We start from the raw sequence: 17390 nt of genomic DNA, 5'->3' as shown, positions 1-17390 counted from the left end.
AATTTTGCAGAAGTTGTGATCTCGGGTCCAAATCTCAGATTACAATTTTTTGCTTACTGATACAGCCGTTTGTTGTCTGTGTAATTATATATGAGTCACTGTGCTAGTTCAGAATAAATGAAAAAAGAGCAAACATTTTTTTTTTCTCTCTCAAAGCATATCATACCCCAATGTTCAAGATGATTATTTTAATCAGTAATATTTTACAATGTAATACTAATTTATTACATCCTGGAGCTTAAAAGTATACTATTGGATATTTGTTTTTGTTTCATTTTTCAGAGTCCAGAACCTTACCCTTAAATATTACTACTATGGTAAGCCTAAAATAATGATTTAGCTGGACGGTTGACTTAATAATTAACTCCTAAGTAACACTATGTTAAAAAAGGCATACATATAAATAGACATACAAAATAAATTAAATTTCAAAACATTAAAATAGAAAACCGTTTTTTTATTCTAATAAAATTTCACAATGTACCTGTTTTACTGTATTATTGTTTAAATAAAAGCAGATTTGGTGAACATAAGAGACTTCTTTCAACAACAAAAATAAAATCTTACAGACCCCAAACCGGCTGTCTTTATAAACAATAACTAACCAATATGGCCCTGATATACAGTATTGTTTAACCCTACATTTTTGTAACAGTAATTTCATGTCACCATTAAGTAATCGATAGCATGTCACCAGATGCCTAGCTATTTTAGTTAAACCAGATTGTTCATAACAGCAGATTTTTTTATTTATTTCTCCAGTCACATGCAAAGACATGCCTGTTCTTTAATTCAAGGCTGTTCTGTGGGTTGTTTTCTCTGATAGTTTGGTGCATGATTTCACTCCCTTTCGTTCCATCTCCAAGGCATCATCAGAAAGTTCTCTGTATAATCGTGAAAACCGAGGAGAAAAGAGAAGAAGCGCGAGACGTGGTTCTTTGAAGACAGATTATAGATGCAGTGAAGCCTGAAAGTATTAAAACCTGTCAACAACAGTGCTTGAGTTGTTTTGTCTGTGAATTTTCCTATGGTTCGGTTTGAGAGACTAGTTTATGGTTACCTAGTTTGATGTTGCTTCAAATGTCTTACCAGGGCAAGTTTTGAATTTAAATGAAGAACTTTTGCAGCATTGACATTGATACTCTTTTACCCTTTATCACCAGCCATTTGGGATTTATGGAGCATTATGTTTGCAAATCCTCAGTTTGAGCTGTGCAATTATGTAAATACAGTCATATTTGCCTCATGTTATGAAATTTTATGGCCAGAGCCCTCAGTAGCTGAGTAAACCTCATCATCATTTCTATGGATGCGCTATTAGTGGAAAATGACATCTTTTCAGTCTCTTTTACTCCACACCGGGTTGTAATATACTGTGTTTAATGACACTCATTATGCATCCGTTTTCTTTGAAAAACATGATTGTGTAGCCCTATGTGGTTTAGATGTGGGCTTTAATGCATTAATGAAAGCAATAAAACAGAAGTCAGTATCAGTATTAGTTCTTTGCTCATGATACCAGTTACAATTTAGCTGTTTTCATAGTTCATAACAATGTGATTAGGTTGTCATTTACAGATATGGGCATCATTAAAGTAGATGACAGCTGTCGTAATTTAAAGAATCAGTGGCAGACGCTGCATTCATAAAATATTTATCATGTTAGCATACAGAGAATACGCTAATATGCTATGGTGAACTTTGCTAACTCATCCACTCATTACAAAACTTATGCTTTAGGTCCCAAAAATATAATTGTTTTGCTGAACATCACAGCTTTGTTACTGTCTGTCAGCTCCTTGATTAATTTTCTCAGGTTTGTTTTTATGAAAAGCATCAGATGCAAGCTAATTATCTCCCTGGTTCCCTCTTTCAGTCATTCAGTGAAACCTGAGCAAGATGTGTTTGTCGTCTGTGTTGTCATGTCCAGATGTTTGGGCTTCTAAACCGTCTATATACCTTGTTATCAGTCTTTCCCGGGGGCTGTGCTGTCACACTCTAATTGCTTGGTTAGTTAATAGTTAAGATCCGTCATGCACAATGTGTGTAAGTGTTTCTGCACGACTGTGTGGTGTGTGTGTGTGTGTGTGTGTGTGTGTGTGTGTGTGTGTGTGTGTGTGTGTGTGTGTGTGTGTGTGTGTGTGTGTGTGTGTGTGTGTGTGTGTGTGTGTGTGTGTGTGTGTGTGTGTGTGTGTGTGTGTTCATCTATGGAAGGCTCTATCCTAGTCCAGTCACAGCACTCATGCACACACTCAATCCCTTTAGCAGTGGTGTGATATCAGGCCTGAACGCGCTGTAACATGACAGTGTGGGACCTTCTCAATGTGGGGAGCCAATTATGGAATATACCATAATCTTCTTTATATGACAACTTATAATGATAAGACTTTATTTTTGTGTGTGAAAGCATGACTGATTGCATTCACTCTGTTTGAGTGAAAACAATTCTCCCACCACTTACTCCACAGCCAGCAGCCAAAACAGAAGCCAGCCAATTAGGAATCTTCTGGCTAGTCTTTACTGTGATCTGCCAATCACAAAGCATGATCAAACCTTACCATGTCACTTGAAGCCTGTTAGTTCCCTTATGAACAAGTTTATTCATGTGTGCTATTAGTTTAAAACTTCTTTAAACTAAAAATAAGTAGGGATACTTTCAGTCTACTTTTTATGTACTTCTCAGAAATATACTTAAAATTGCACTTAAGTATACTTAACTTGTACTGACAGAAAAGTTAAAGTATACTTGGCATATACGTGTCCTCAATCTTGATATATATGTATATAAAAGTATAATTAGGTATTCTAAGTATACTTGGCTTGTAGAAGTGTTGGGTCCTTCATTTCAGGGTCACACTCAGGGTCTTCGGGACCAAATGGTCCGGAAGGGTTTGATTCATATTTATTAAAAGAAAATCATATTTTTTTTTTTTACTTGTTTTTTATAATATTTTTTCTTTTCATTTTTGGTGTTTTGAGATAATTTAAGATTTATAATTAATATTTATGCAATAAATATGACCCATTTTCCCCCCATTGAATATAATAGAAAATAAAAAAATAAAAAAATATTTTTTTTATTTTTTTTAAAGCTGTATTTCATTTTAGAGTCAAGCCTAGACCTCATAAAAGCAATTTTTGAAATTAGATGGATGCCATCTGGTGGACAAACTGAGCATTTTAAAAATGCAAAACACATATGTAATCTGAATTTATTCGTTTGTTTATGTATAAAAGTGTGTTTGTGTGTGTGTGTGTGTGTGTGTGGATGTTTCTGTTTTGCACTCTTGATGTTTTATAGATTCACCCCTTCACTGTTGTGTGCTTTTTTCTGGATCGTGGCTGATTTGTAGATTGTACGCACAAAAAAACTCTGTATTGTCACATTTTTGCCAATTTCACATTCATTTCCTATGGCGGGACCATTTGGACCCGAAGGACCTGAGTGTGACCATTTTTTTTTACAACCACTTAGACTATTCAAATCCTGTCCCCAATTTTTTGGGGTGTTCATATACCAAGTACCAACAAAGTCACCAAATTTTGGACCATTCCGATGAAGCTATGATTTTACACATTTTTTTAATTAAATTCTTCGGGACCATTTGGTCCGAAGAACCCCAGAGGGTTAATCTTTTGATTATTATATAGTAGCCTATTAAATACTTTTTTTCACATAGCTTTGCATACTGTCTTATAAACTTACATCGTTTGAAAATATTGATTTATAGAGAAAGCAGATATGTTTCTAACTCTGAGTATCTCGATTTTTGTGTAGGCGAGTCTACTGGTGTACATAGGAATTTACTTACAATTAGCTTTACTCTTTCCCCGTCATTGACTGAAATTTCCGGCTATCCATGTTTTCACTGTTATATGGTAGGGGGCACTATTTCCTAGTTCAGAATCTCTGGATCAAAGCACAGATCAAAGCAGAAACAAGTGATAGAAGATTGCTTACGCAAATGTAAAATAACACGATCATCAAACATTAAACAGCATATAAGTTCAAAACTTCCTAACTTTAGCAAATTAAATATCGAACCCCTGAAGAGGAAACGACTTTACAGAGTGGCTTACACAGAGTGTACCCCACACTTTTGTTCCGTGATAACCCATACAGTGAGACATTGGATAACACTGGAAAAGCATGCCTTCTCTGTTTAGGAAGGAGAACGGAAGCCACTTCTTCAAAGAGTTATGTGGAAAATACGTATGGACTAATCCGAGGTTGTACTGCATACGACATAATGGCTGACTTAACCCAAGGGAAAGACACGGGCTTCTGATAGGAGTATCCGTGGAAGATATACACATATGTGATACCCGTAGGGTCACCCATATGGAACCCAGCCCAGATCCGGCACTCAAGGATTCAGCGGATAAAAGCCTGACAGGGACGCTCCGCCATGTCCGGGCCGACGGGTTTTGGAGGACTCCACAGGTTTTTCACTCTGGAGCAATAAGGGTGCACGGTAGCGTGCAGCAAGCCGACAGAGCCGGGCCTCTCGGTGCTTCTACCCGTTTAGGGTGAGAACACGGGAGGAGACCGGCTCTACACGTAGGCTATAAAATCTAGCGAACGTGTTAGGTATCGCCCAGCCCGCAGCTCTACAGATATCTGTTAGCGAGGTGCCACGAGCCAGCGCCCAGGAGGATGCAACGCCTCTCGTGGAGTTTTCATACAACCTGAGCGGGCAGGGCACGCCTTGAGCTTGGTAAGCCTGAGACTTTGAGTTCTGTTCACGTACAAACGCAGGGCGCGAACGGGACAGAGCAAAGTCAGGGCTGGGTCTGCATCCTTCAAAGGCAGCGCTTGCAGGCTCACTACCTGGTCCCTGAAGGGAGTGGTAGGAACCTTGGGCACATAGCCAGGCAGGGGTCTTAATACCACATGGCTGTCACCCGGCCCGAACTCTAGGCACGATTCGTCGACCAAAAATGCGTACAGGTCTCCTACCCTCTTGATAGAGGCCAGTGCAACCAGTAGTAAAATCTGATTGCAAAGGCTCAAAGGGAGCATCCTGAAGTGCTCGAAGCACCAGGGAAAGTTCCCAAGAGGGTATTGCGGGGGGTCGAGTAGGATTTAATCGTCTTGGCCCCCTAAGAAACCTGACGACCAGGTCGTGCTTCCCAACTGTTCTACCATCTATGTGGTCATGATATGCTGAAATAGCTGCAGCATGAACTTTAAGGGTGGAGGGAGACAGCCTTCGCTCCAACCCTTGCTGCAAGAAGGAAAGCACGTACCCTATCGAACATCTTCGGGGGTCTTCTCGGTGAGAAGAACACCAATCGACGAACAGGTTCCACTTCAGGGCGTAAACACGTCTTGTGGACTGCGCCCGTGCTGAAGTGATGGTGTTAGTACCTCTGGGGGTAAGTCACCTAGGACCTCCGCGCCCCATCCAGGGACCAGATATGGAGTTTCCAAAGGTCTGGACGCGGCTGCCATAGGGTGCCCCGTATCTGAGTCAGAAGATCCTTCCTCAGAGGAATGGGCGAGGGACTGTCACAAGGAGCATGAGTTCTGGGAACCATGTCTGGGTGGGCCAGTAAGGCGCCACCAGAAGGACCTGCTCCTCGTCCTCCCTGACTTTGCACAGTGTCTGCGCAAGTAGGCTCACTGGGGGAAACGCATATTTGCGGAGGCCCCGGGGCCAGCTGTGTGCCAGTGCATCCGTGCCGAGTGTTCCCTCGGTCAGGGAGTAAAACAGATGGCAGTGGGAGGTCTCTGAGGAGGCAAACAGGTCTACCTGAGCCTCCTCGAACTCTCTCCAAATCAGCTGAACCGCCTGGGGGTGGAGTCGCCATTCTCCTGGAAGCACAGCTCGTGATAGCTCGTCGGCCACACTGTTGAGCTCGCCGGGGACATACATGGCTCGAAGCGACCTCAGATGCTTCTGACTCCAGAGGAGGAGATGGCAAGCAAAGTTGCAACATGCGACGGGAGCGTAGACCACCTTGTCGGTTGATGTACGCAACGGTCGCAGTGCTGTCCGTACGGACCAGCACGTCCCTGCCCTGTAGCCGAGATGTACTGCTAGCAACTCGAGGCAGTTGATGTGCCAATGCAGTTGAGGGTCTGTTCACACCCCTGACACTGCATGCCCATTGTACGTGGCACCCCAGCCGGTGGCAGAGGCATCTGTGAATAACACAGCATGCCTGGACACCTGTTCAAAGGGGACTCCTGGCCTCAGGAACGAGGGGTCTGACCACGGGCTGAAGGTCTGGCGGCACGCCGGTGTGATTGCCACCCGGTGAGTGCCATGATGCCACGCCCATCTCGGGACTCGGCCGTGAAGCAGGTGCTGAAGCGGTCTCATATGAAGCAGGCCTAGCGGGGTTACCGCTGCTGCTGCTGCCATATGCCCCAGGAGCCTCTGAAAGAATTTCAGTGGGACCGCCGTCCTGCCTTTGAACGTGTTCAAGCATTTCAGCAACGACTGAGCATGCTGCTCTGTGAGGCGCGCTGTCTGTGCGACCGAATCCAACTCCATGCCGAGAAAAGAGATCCTCTGGACAGGGGAGAGTTTGCCAGTTGACCTGAAGACCCAGCTGGCTGAGGTGCCTGAGCACGAGGTCCCTGTGTTCGCAAAGCTGATCTCGAGAGTGTGCTAGTATAAGCCAGTCGTCGAGACTTTCGTGAAGACACGGGGGGACAGGGACAGCCCGAAGGGTAAGACCTTGTACTGATATACTCGACCCTCGAACGCAAAGCGCAGGAACGGCCTGTGTCGAGGAAGAATCGAGACATGAAAATACGCATCCTTAAGGAATTCGAAAATGCGTTTCTGTGTGAGCATTTTGAACGGTAGCTTGTGAAGGCTCCGATTCAAAACTCGCAGGTCCAAGATCGGTCGTAACCCACCACCTTTCTTGGGTACAATGAAGTAGGGACTGTAATGCCCTGACCTCATATCGGCTGGAGGGACCGGCTCTATCGCGTCCTTCTCCAGTAGGACTTGGACTAGGAAACTTGGGGGGACGCCGGGCGAACTGAATCGCATAGCCGAGCCTGATGGTCCGAAAGAGCCAGCGAAAGGCCTGGGGAGCGCTAACCAGGCTCTCAGAGACCGTACAAGCGAGATCAAAGGGACCGTAAGTGTACCCGGAGTGGGGCAGCGAGGTGGAACACAGGGACACGGCACGGGCGGCTCTCTCTGGGAGGCGGCAGGTAGCGGGGTCTGAGTGTGCTGTGCAGCACTTACCTGGTTCCACGGGGCATGAGGTGCAGGAGGCGGCTTGGTGGCATTCTCGGACCGCACACAGCTGCCCACTGGCGACAGAGGAGACGGAAATGAGTGGAGAGGATTCTGTCCCTCCACTACTCTCCGGGTCCTCTTTGTACCCAGAGATGAAATAAACTGCTCTTTTATTGAACATTTGGGTACGGCTGGTTTTGAGACCAGCGGCGGAACACAAAGAAAACGAAACACAGGATTTTCCACCCGGCCCTCCTACGGGGGATTGAGTTCCATCTCCGGGTCGCCCGTCCTAGGGCCGATTGCTCTTGGCTTTGCCGCCCTTCTTGGCGGGGGCCTGGAGGGGCGGAGTTTCCTGCCTGCGACCGGCTCTACGGCGCCATTTAGGTGGAGGCTGCTGCTGCGGCGCGGGGGCAGAAGCAGGAGGACGCAGCTGACCGCCAAGGCAGGATGTGCTTGATGGCCTCAGTCTGCTTTTGTACAAGCGAGAACTGCTGGGCAAAGCTCTCGACCGCGTAGTCGAAGAGGCCGGTCTGGGACATCGGGGAGTTAAGGAACCGGAGCTTGTCGATCTCCCGCATGTCGGCCAGACACAGCCAGAGATGGCGTTCCTGGACCACAAGAGTGGACATCCCACTGACCGGGCGGTAACCTTCGTCGCTCGAAGCACGAGGTCCGTCGCGGCACGAAGTTCCTCGAGAACTTGTGGATTGTGAACATCCTCGTGCAGTTCCTTCAGTGCCTTGGCCTGATGGACCTGCAGCAATGCCATAGCGTGCATGGCAGAGGCAGCTTCCCCACAGGCTCTGTAAACCTTGCCGGTTCGGTCCGACGAGTACTTACAGGCCCGGGAAGGAAGACACGGTTCTCCACGCCAGGTGGAGTTAGGGCACAGTTGCATGCCCCTAACGTCCAGCCTCGAGTTGCAGTTGCACGTCCAGCCTCGAGGGTTCGCGACACGGTGGAGGGTTCCACACGAGCCCAACCCTGTTGGCGGCCCGGGAAAGCATGGCCATCATCTCCGGGTCCGACTCGGGAACCGCTGGAACACCCAAAGGAGGCATCGGGTCCGAGCTGTCGTCTGCAGAGACTTCTGACCCACCCTCCGATGCAGCGATCGACATCTGGTCTTCGTGGGGAGCACCAAAATGAACAACTGGTACTAGGGCTGGACGATATGGCCAAATCACAATATATTTCTTAATTTCGGTCGATACGATATAATTCCGATATCGATATGAAAAATATAAAAGCCTCAGAAAAACTGCCAAGAACGCCCATAACAGATGTCTGTTCCTACAATCTTCTGAAAAATGAATTTGCCAAGTCCATGAAATCTGCTGGAGTCTTTCGCTACTGCACCATAACAAACTACATGAAGCAATGAAACAACCCATCATAACAATAATATTCTCTTCTCAATACCTACTACAAGACTATGAAAGCATATGGGTAGCAATATTCAGTTTGAAATGTAATATGCAAAATGACAATGTAATATGTAAAATGGCAATGCATTTCTGTTTTTAAATTTACATTTGCCATAACATTTGTGCAACATTTGGTACACAAAATGGGGGATTTTTTTTCCAATTTAAATCCCATTCCTGCATTTACATAAATTTAGGGACTATGGTGTTACAAAATCCAGGAAATAATTAAGTTGATTATAATGATAAATTGTGCCAAAAATAAAAGTAGGCTACTAAACTATGTATAACAAAAATATGTCTTACTTTTTCAAGACTTGAGATAATCATTTTATAAAGTCAAAAATGTTCACCATTAATGTTTTGTGTGTAAATAAAACTGAAATATACAGAAATTGAATAAGGTTATCAAATAGTCTGAACTGCATAAATTATAAATTAAATATAGATTAATCCTTATTAAAGCTACACACGTTCTTTAGACAAGATCAGTGAGTAATTTGCTCTGTTCCCCTTTGTTCTTTGGTTAACTTATCTGACAGACAGAATTGGCTGCTGTCCCTTTAAGATCTGTCGCTGATGAGAGGATCTTACGCATTTAATTTTCTCATTTAGGCTACTCTTAACTTTCATTTAAGATTTTATTTAACTCATTTAGACTGTTCTTGTGAGGATACAATTGACAAAACGGACATTTTGGCATAAATGTGTGTGTTATTATTCAAGCGCTAAAGAAAGAGAACTGGATTCAGCGCGTCGTGTGCGTGTGTGTGTGCGCGTCAGGACATTCACAGGGAGCGATACCTGCTCATTAGAACTTTCAGTGAGCTATTTTTAGAGTGTGGACGCGACGTTCCTGGCCGCGGACGCGCGCATCGGCACAGTCTATCTCCTGATCCTCGTCTGATGTGTTCCCGCTGCTAGTCGGACTCGGCAGTCACAATCCGGCACATTTTGCAGCACGCTGAAACACTGAAACACCACTGAATTTATACCACTGAATTAGTCTTTCCTCTCTTATCAACTATTTCGTCTGCTTTCTCCTCACTTGTGGAAGCTCGTTCAGTCACATTTGCATTGCGGTCAGGGGCGCTCATTCTGTGGCTGAAACTTGCCGCGTTGAAGATCCGCTGCTCTGAGCAGTGGCTGTGTGTCTGTGGTGTACGTCATCAGGAAAGTAGCCAATTGTGTTCTGCTCTTTCTGACGGCTGCGCGCCTAACGTCAGTCAGTGACAAATGCTGCTATGTATATTGAAATATCGAAAATGTGTTTAAAAATTATATCACCGTTATCGAAAAAAAAAATATCGCGATATATATTGATATTGAATTATTGTCCAGCCCTAACTGGTACACACCTCGAGGGTGGTCCAGCCCGTTCATCTGGTAGCTCAACTGGCTGTGGAGCATGGGAGGGGTGAGGGTTCCTAGGGGGTTGGTTCCCCGAAGGAAGCCCGCTCTCCGTAATCCTCAGGTCACCTGTATCACTGCCCGTAGCAACCCTCTGGGGAGGATTGGAACGAGGCAGAGGCACAGGGACTCCGCCCCTTTGCAGGAACAAGAGTCATTTAGACATGGTCTAAACAAAACCAGATTGCCACACAGAGGTTTGTCCATTACACTGATTTCACTCATATATAAAAATATGTAATGGCATTATGGCGGCTTATTCGAGGTGCACATGTCTACAGTATTAGCATTTTGACATCAAGACCAGAGAAAACCCAATTCATTTCAAATGTAATTTCCTTCAAAACCCTAACAGCATGCCTAGATTTTTGCCCATTACTCAAATTTCATTTTGCATAATGAACTGATAGATCAACATTATTGTATATAAACACATTCGCAATATGAAAAGGAATAAATTGGATGCATTCGCTATCATTAACTAACAATGAACAGTGCTTTTGAAGCATTTATTAATCTAGATTCATGTTAACATTTACGAGTATTATTATGAAGTATTATGAATGAACAAGAGGCATTAACAATAAACACTAGCATATTTATTAAATTATCTATAAATTAACATGTAAATTAACATTGAGTTACACACTGTAAAAAAAAGAAGCTACATATTTTCTAGTTTATGGGACCTTTTGATTCACAAATACTAAGAAATGTGAATTACTTGTGTAATGTGTAATGTGATAAAGTCAGTCATTGAAATACGGTAACTTACATATCTGAATCCAGATTTGTGCAAAAAATGTTTTTAACCGTAGTAAATGCTGCAAAAACAAAAAATGTCATTAGTTAATAATTTAGGTCATGAACTAATAATGTTAACAAATTTAACTTTATTGTAAAGTGTTACAAATACATTTTTCATGACAGTGAGGGGAAATTTGGATGGATTGAATGGATTGAAGGGGACAAATTGGCATGGATTTTCCCTTTGACTTTATAATGTATACTTACAGAAGCAAGCCATTTTTCATATGAAGTATTTCTCTCTTCTTAGAAGTTTGATTAGCATAAAGAGCTTGAGTGTAGAGTTCACATTATGTAGGGAGTCTCTTGTGCTTTATGTGCTCTTGGATGGAAGCCATGATTTAATTTGTTAAATGAAGTCTGGAAGGAAGGCAGGGCTCACAGTGGCTTGGTTTTTGCCAGCCGAGCAAAAGAAATGTGTTTGGGATCCTAAAGAGCTATGTGAATGACACGAGAATTTTATTGGACTTGCTTTAGATTGTGAGAAAGAGAAAGATAAATACCTGACCAGCATAGACACATTAAATCAACATCAAATTAAACAAATCGCACTCCTACTCACTCATTGAACAGACGTGATCAGCACACACAGAAACACATACTTGATTACCGAGTCCGTCAGCGAGACACGCTCCCATGCGTGCAGCCAGGAGAGATTCCCCCTGAAGCGTGTTTGCCATTTGAATTATCTGCGCCAGTGACACTGATTCTGACAAATGTGTCCAGGGATATTCCTGTGTCCTGTCATACTGGTGCTGAGGAAATGTCCTGTCTCTCTTCATTAAGTCCATTACCACATACACACACAAAGACAGGAGCCATTTTTCTATCTCGATTTCTTGTTCCTCTATTATTTTGCCATCAGTTCAGGTACAGGTTTTTTGGTGTGTGGATGTGAAAGTGTGTGTATGTGTAAATGTATCTGTGTTTGTGTGTTTTAAGCAGCTAATTTGTGCTTCTGCATGCACACTTGGGCAAAAACAGCGGAATATATATATAATATATATATATATAATATAGCGGGTCATTTATATTGTGGCCACAATTTCCCAAATTTCCACAATTTACTAATACGTCAGCACGTTTTACTATTTGTTCCCTCGTTTTACTAAATCGTGGTCTCGTAATAATTTGTTCACTTATTTTAGTTAAATCAAAATTAAGTCATGGGAACTATTTCTTAGTTTGTGGCCACGGTTTACTAACAAGTTCTTAATTCGTGGGAATGAATTCCTAATTTGTGGACACAATATATTGTTTTTCCCCGCATGTCATGTGCGGGCCTCCGTACTTCTCTGCCCAAACACCACTGCATATTAATCTCAGTCATGCTCCCAGATATGAATCATACAAATTTTTGGTTTCTATGAAATTGGCCTACTAATAAAAACCACTTTTACAGTACAAATACAATAAATAAACTACCATTCAAAAGTTTAGGGTTGGTGCGATTTTTTTTTTATGTGTCATTTATTCCTGTGCTGGCAAAGCTGCATTTTCAGCAGCCTTCAGTGTCACATTATTCAGAAATCTTTCTAATAAGCTGTTTGGTGCTCAGAAACATTTCTTGTTGAAAACATTTGTGCTCCATCCTTGCTAAATAAAGCAAGAATAATTTCTTTCACTAAAATATCTTACTTAATCAAAATATTTGAACGGAAGTGTACCATAAATATGAAAATTCTGTCTGGATATTATCTGTCATAAATTTTAATCACTTAATAATATTTAAAACCAAAAAAAAAATGACTGTTGCACATTAACATAAAAGAAACAACAAAATAAACGCCAAACGACTGTGGTTCCCTCTCTCTCCCTTCCACTGTTGTCACTCTTTCGGAAGTCCTTCCATAGCTCTTCCGTGGAAATCGAGACCGGTGTGCTGTGCAGCGATAATTTCTCCGGCCTCGCTGTGTTCTCACAGCTCTCAACCTTGCGCTGCTTGCCAAAAACATGAATAATGAGCTAGATGTGAAATCCCCTTTAAAATGTCTTTCTATCCTGGTTAGTAGGGTGGGTGGGTACAGTATACAGTACACTGATTACATTATGAGCAGTCACAGATGAAGTGAATATCATTGATCATCTCCTAACAAGGCCACATATTAAGGTCTGGGTAGATTAGATGGTAAGCAAACAATCAGTTATTGTAATCAACATGTTAGATTATGGAGAAATGGGCAGGAATATATATCTCAGGGACTTTGACAAGGGTCAAATTGTAATGGCAAGGCAATTGGGTCAGAGTATTTCTGAAATGAAAAGGATTGTGGGTTGCAGTTACACCCCTTCATGACAATGGCGTTCCCTGGCAGAAGTGGCCTCTTTCAGCTGGATAATGCACCCTGCCTCACTGAGTGCCAAGAGTTGAAGGTGTTGTCCTGGCCTCCAAACTGTCCAGATCTCAATCCAATTGAGCATCTGTGGGATGTGCTGGACCAACAAGTTCCACCTTGCAGCCTACAGGAATTGTAGGATCTGCTGCTAATTTCTTGGTGCCATATACCACATAATGTCTTCAGTGGTCTTGTAGAGTCCATGCCTCATCGGGTCGGCACTGTTTTGGCAGCAACAGCATGTATTAGGGATACATTAGGCAGGTAGTCAAAATGTTTGGAATCATTGGTAAATGTGGATAAATTAGTTCAACTAATTGAATCAAAATAATATGGCAGCCCAGCATATTGTTCTTCATAATAATCAGTATAGCTGATAACTCTTTTGAATGGCTTTGTGTAAGGTTCTTAAAAGACAAACACTCAGAATTATTAGCGGCTCTTAATTGTGAGCAGCATGCAGTGAAATGTTTCTCAGTATGAGTAGGCTACAGCGTTTAGCTGACTGGAGGAACACATTCTCAGCATTTCTCTTCTTGTTACGTTCCCCGCTTCCTTTCTTTCATTCTCTCTGTCTCTCTCTATCTCTTCCCTCATTCCTCTTCATGTGGTTTCTTTTAAAGTGCTAATGTGTGCTGAAAGAATGTGGAAATTCATACTCTCCCAGGCGTTTATTACTCCCCAGATCTTTCTTATTTGGTAATAAAAAAGAATTAGGCATTAGTTAAGGGTGTTGATATACAGTAGGTCTACGGAAAGGTTCTCTCTCTGAAGCCTATGCCCTTTTTTTTTCATTGAAAAGAAATGAGTAGCCAGAACATTTTGCTAAACTTTTCTTTTTGAGTTCAATAAAATAAGTCATTTTAGAATGAATTTAATGAAAATTAATTATATCTTGCAAGTTGCAACTGGAAATTGTGTGTGTAATGTTTAGGTAAAAGTTTCTAATGTTTCAGTGGCTAAATCTTGATGTTTTAAATATCTGTGTATGACTGTTTTCCAGGTGGTGGACCTGTACTGGGGCATTGATCCAGAGGAGTGGGATAGTCCAGAGCTGCAGAGACTACGGATGAAACTACTGGAAGAATGTCTGAAGACTGCAGCCGGTCCATGCTTTGTTGTGGGTATATATGACATTTCATCAAACCCTAAACCAGCAACTTTATGAGGGAACATGTTTTAAATCTATAATACATCATCAAAAATATAGAATTGGTGGTATTTTGGGGTAAGGTTACGGAAACTATAGTTACCATGGTGAATACACAATACTAACATGGGCTGTTAATAAGACATAAGACATATGGACACTCATCCTGATCCAAATACCTGCATGCAAATCCTCCCCAGCTTTGACACAACGTACCACTTACGTAATGTATTGGTACTTTTCGTAATTGACAATGTAACTACGATGTTGCATGCCTGTAATTTTAAACTCTTTCTGCGTGAACCGGCCACAACAATTTAGGAAAATACCATTTCTATTATCACACTAACATATAGCCTGACATCATCTCATCTGACAGCAGATACTGAATCAGTCAAACACATCAATCTAGTGCATTTACATAGAAAAATAATGGAAAAGTAGTGCAGTGAAATGAAAAAACATGCTCTGTCTCAGAAGAGCAAAGTCTTTGCAGAAGAGTCAACAGCTTTTGTGCACATCTTTCAAAATCTTTCAAAAGTCTTGCATCAGAAAAACATTAGGATTTTGTTGTTGTTTTTTCTTTGACCACACACTCCGTGACCCACTCGGAACGGTATTGCAGCCCACTTTTTCAAGAATCACTGCTGTATGTAAAATGACCATTTCCTTGTATTTATCTGAGAAAATATGATCCCCAGTGCTCACAAACTTACTGAATAACTGAGTATCCTGTTGGTTACTGTCTTTAGTTAATTTTTTTTCATGTTTTTAACAAAATCTTTATTCATAAAAATTATATAATACTACAGCATCAAGAAGAAGAAGCTATCCAAAGTGAAAATTTTCAAATTAATTATGTTTGGTTATTTTATATATACAAATGTTACTGTAGTGATGGTTATGCATGTGATATTTACTGTCTTTTTAATTAAATAGTGTGATATCAAATATATAGACTTTATATCAGCCGTCGGCCACCCTGCTCTATAAGATGTCAGCAACAACTATCAAAAAATCCATATTTGTTGCCCACTTATAGTAATATGCAGTATATATGGATAAATAGATACAGGCAGCTTCTGTGTCCCGTGAGCCACCTTTGCAGTGTGAAGATGGCTTAAGAAAGAGGAAAAACTCATGATTGATTATGCAAATATTCCAGAGGGAACATCACTGTCAGATTTTCAGAGTGCTTTGAAATCTTAGAGTGGCAGTAAAGCAGAGTTTGGGTGTGGGTATGATGTTTCTCTAGTCAGTGATAGAGAGGGGCAGATAGACCTCGTGTAACAACCGTATGGGAGTGAAGCACTTGAGTTCACTCGCTGGATGGAACTCATTGTGCTTCTGAAACTCTCTCTCTCTCTCTCTCTCTCTCTCTCTCTCTCTCTCTCTCTCTCTCTCTCTCTCTCTCTCTCTCTCTCTCTCTCTCAAACACACACACACATAGACACACACACAGCAAAATGACTTTGATATCCTTTAGCATGGCATGAGGAAGGATCTGGTTTAATGGCTGATGTTGCGGTAGATATGAGATCATGCAGAAGAAGTGAAGCACGCTTGCATACACACACACACACACAAACACACACACACACACACACACACACACACACACACACACACACACACACACACACACACACACACACACACACACACACACACACGTTCCAGAGCACCAGGTGGGTTACTAACAGATGAGTGGATTTATAAGGAATATACATTCACACATGACCGCACACGTACGTGTGTGTGTGTGTGTGTGTGTGTGTGTGTGTGTGTTTGTGTGTGTGTGTGTGTGTGTGTGTGCATGCGTGCGTGCGTGCGTGTGTGTGTGTGTGTGTGTGTGTGTGTGTGTGTGTGTGTGTGTGTGTGTGTGTGTGTGTGTGTGTGTGTGTTAGTGTGTGTGTTAGTGTGTGCCGGGGGTTCAGAATCAGTTCTCAGGTGTGGAGAGAGATTGATTTTAAATTATTAAAATGTAAATGAGCAATCTGGGCAAGAGGATTGGGATCTAATTGGAGTCAGAGAGCAATGTTTGAGGTGAGGCAGAATATGTGTGTGTGGTAAAGTTAAGTGTGAGGTGAAGTGGTGTGTAGGAGCCGCTGAGCAGGGAACACTTCTAATTGTATCCTTGCTTTCTCTCTCGCTTTGTCTCTCTTATGCACACACATGCATGCTGTCTTATACTTTACATTAGTGATGCTCACCATGGCCTTGTTTCCACCTGGTTTTAATATGCATTTTAAATGCATGGCGGCTCGCCTCAGGGTGAGCTTAATTTCTCATTTGTGGTTCGCAATGAGGATGAGTTGTCGATTCCAGCATTGGAGGGTGGGCTTGCGCCAGGGCTCGAAATTTAAAAAAAAAAATTTGATAGCATTGGTGCTTCCATCTTCACAAAAAAAAAAACCCAGATATGTTCGGAGTACCATTACTAAAATGTTTATATAGATATAGAGTGGCAAGCATTTCTTATGCTTGGCACTGTCCCCATTTTTAATCAAGCTCTCACGCTTAAAGGTGCAATGTGTGAAAATTTTGAGTATCTATTAACAGAAATGCAATATGACATCCATAACTATGTGTTCAGTGGTGTATAAAGAACTTACTTAATAAACCGTAATGTTTTTATTACCTTAGAATGAGGCATTTATATCTACATAGGCGCGGGAATCCCCTTCTATGAAGGTCGACATATTGTGACGTCATGTTTCTACCGTAGCCGACAGCGAACAAACAGCGTTACAGAGCGCGTTTCGTCACTACCTTGAAAGAGAAGCCGCAGAAAGCTAGAAGCTAGCCATAAACACCGTGAGTAATGACTTTTCCCTTGTCAGTGGTGTAAAATATGTAGTTGGATTGTTTCATGTAACTTAATTCTTCTCCCTCGCTGTGTTATGGCTTTGCTATGTGGGGATAAATGTGCTGCACGTTCGTGAGACAGCTGATTAGCACTCTTGTCATTGACCGTAAAAAAGTACAGGAATCACCAACCCGTCGATCTGGGAAGCATTTTAAGTCGATCGAGTTTCCAAAATCAGAG

The 17390-nt window shown here is 42.2% G+C and overlaps 1 protein-coding gene across 1 annotated transcript in view; it reads left to right on the top strand.

The window, feature by feature from the left end:
- nwd2 (NACHT and WD repeat domain containing 2) overlaps positions 1-17390 on the top strand; it is a 93050-nt gene that overhangs the window by 31652 nt on the left and 44008 nt on the right. The window contains exon 4 of the mRNA XM_077229545.1: positions 14195-14311. Within this exon, the coding sequence (XP_077085660.1) occupies positions 14195-14311 (117 nt within the window). The remainder of the gene's footprint in view (positions 1-14194; positions 14312-17390) is intronic.

This window comes from Siphateles boraxobius, unplaced genomic scaffold (genome assembly GCF_051911475.1).
Source record: "Siphateles boraxobius isolate OS27281-9 unplaced genomic scaffold, OSU_SipBor_1 130, whole genome shotgun sequence".
NCBI lineage: Eukaryota > Metazoa > Chordata > Actinopteri > Cypriniformes > Leuciscidae > Siphateles > Siphateles boraxobius.
This window is presented reverse-complemented; position numbering and strand designations above follow the sequence as displayed.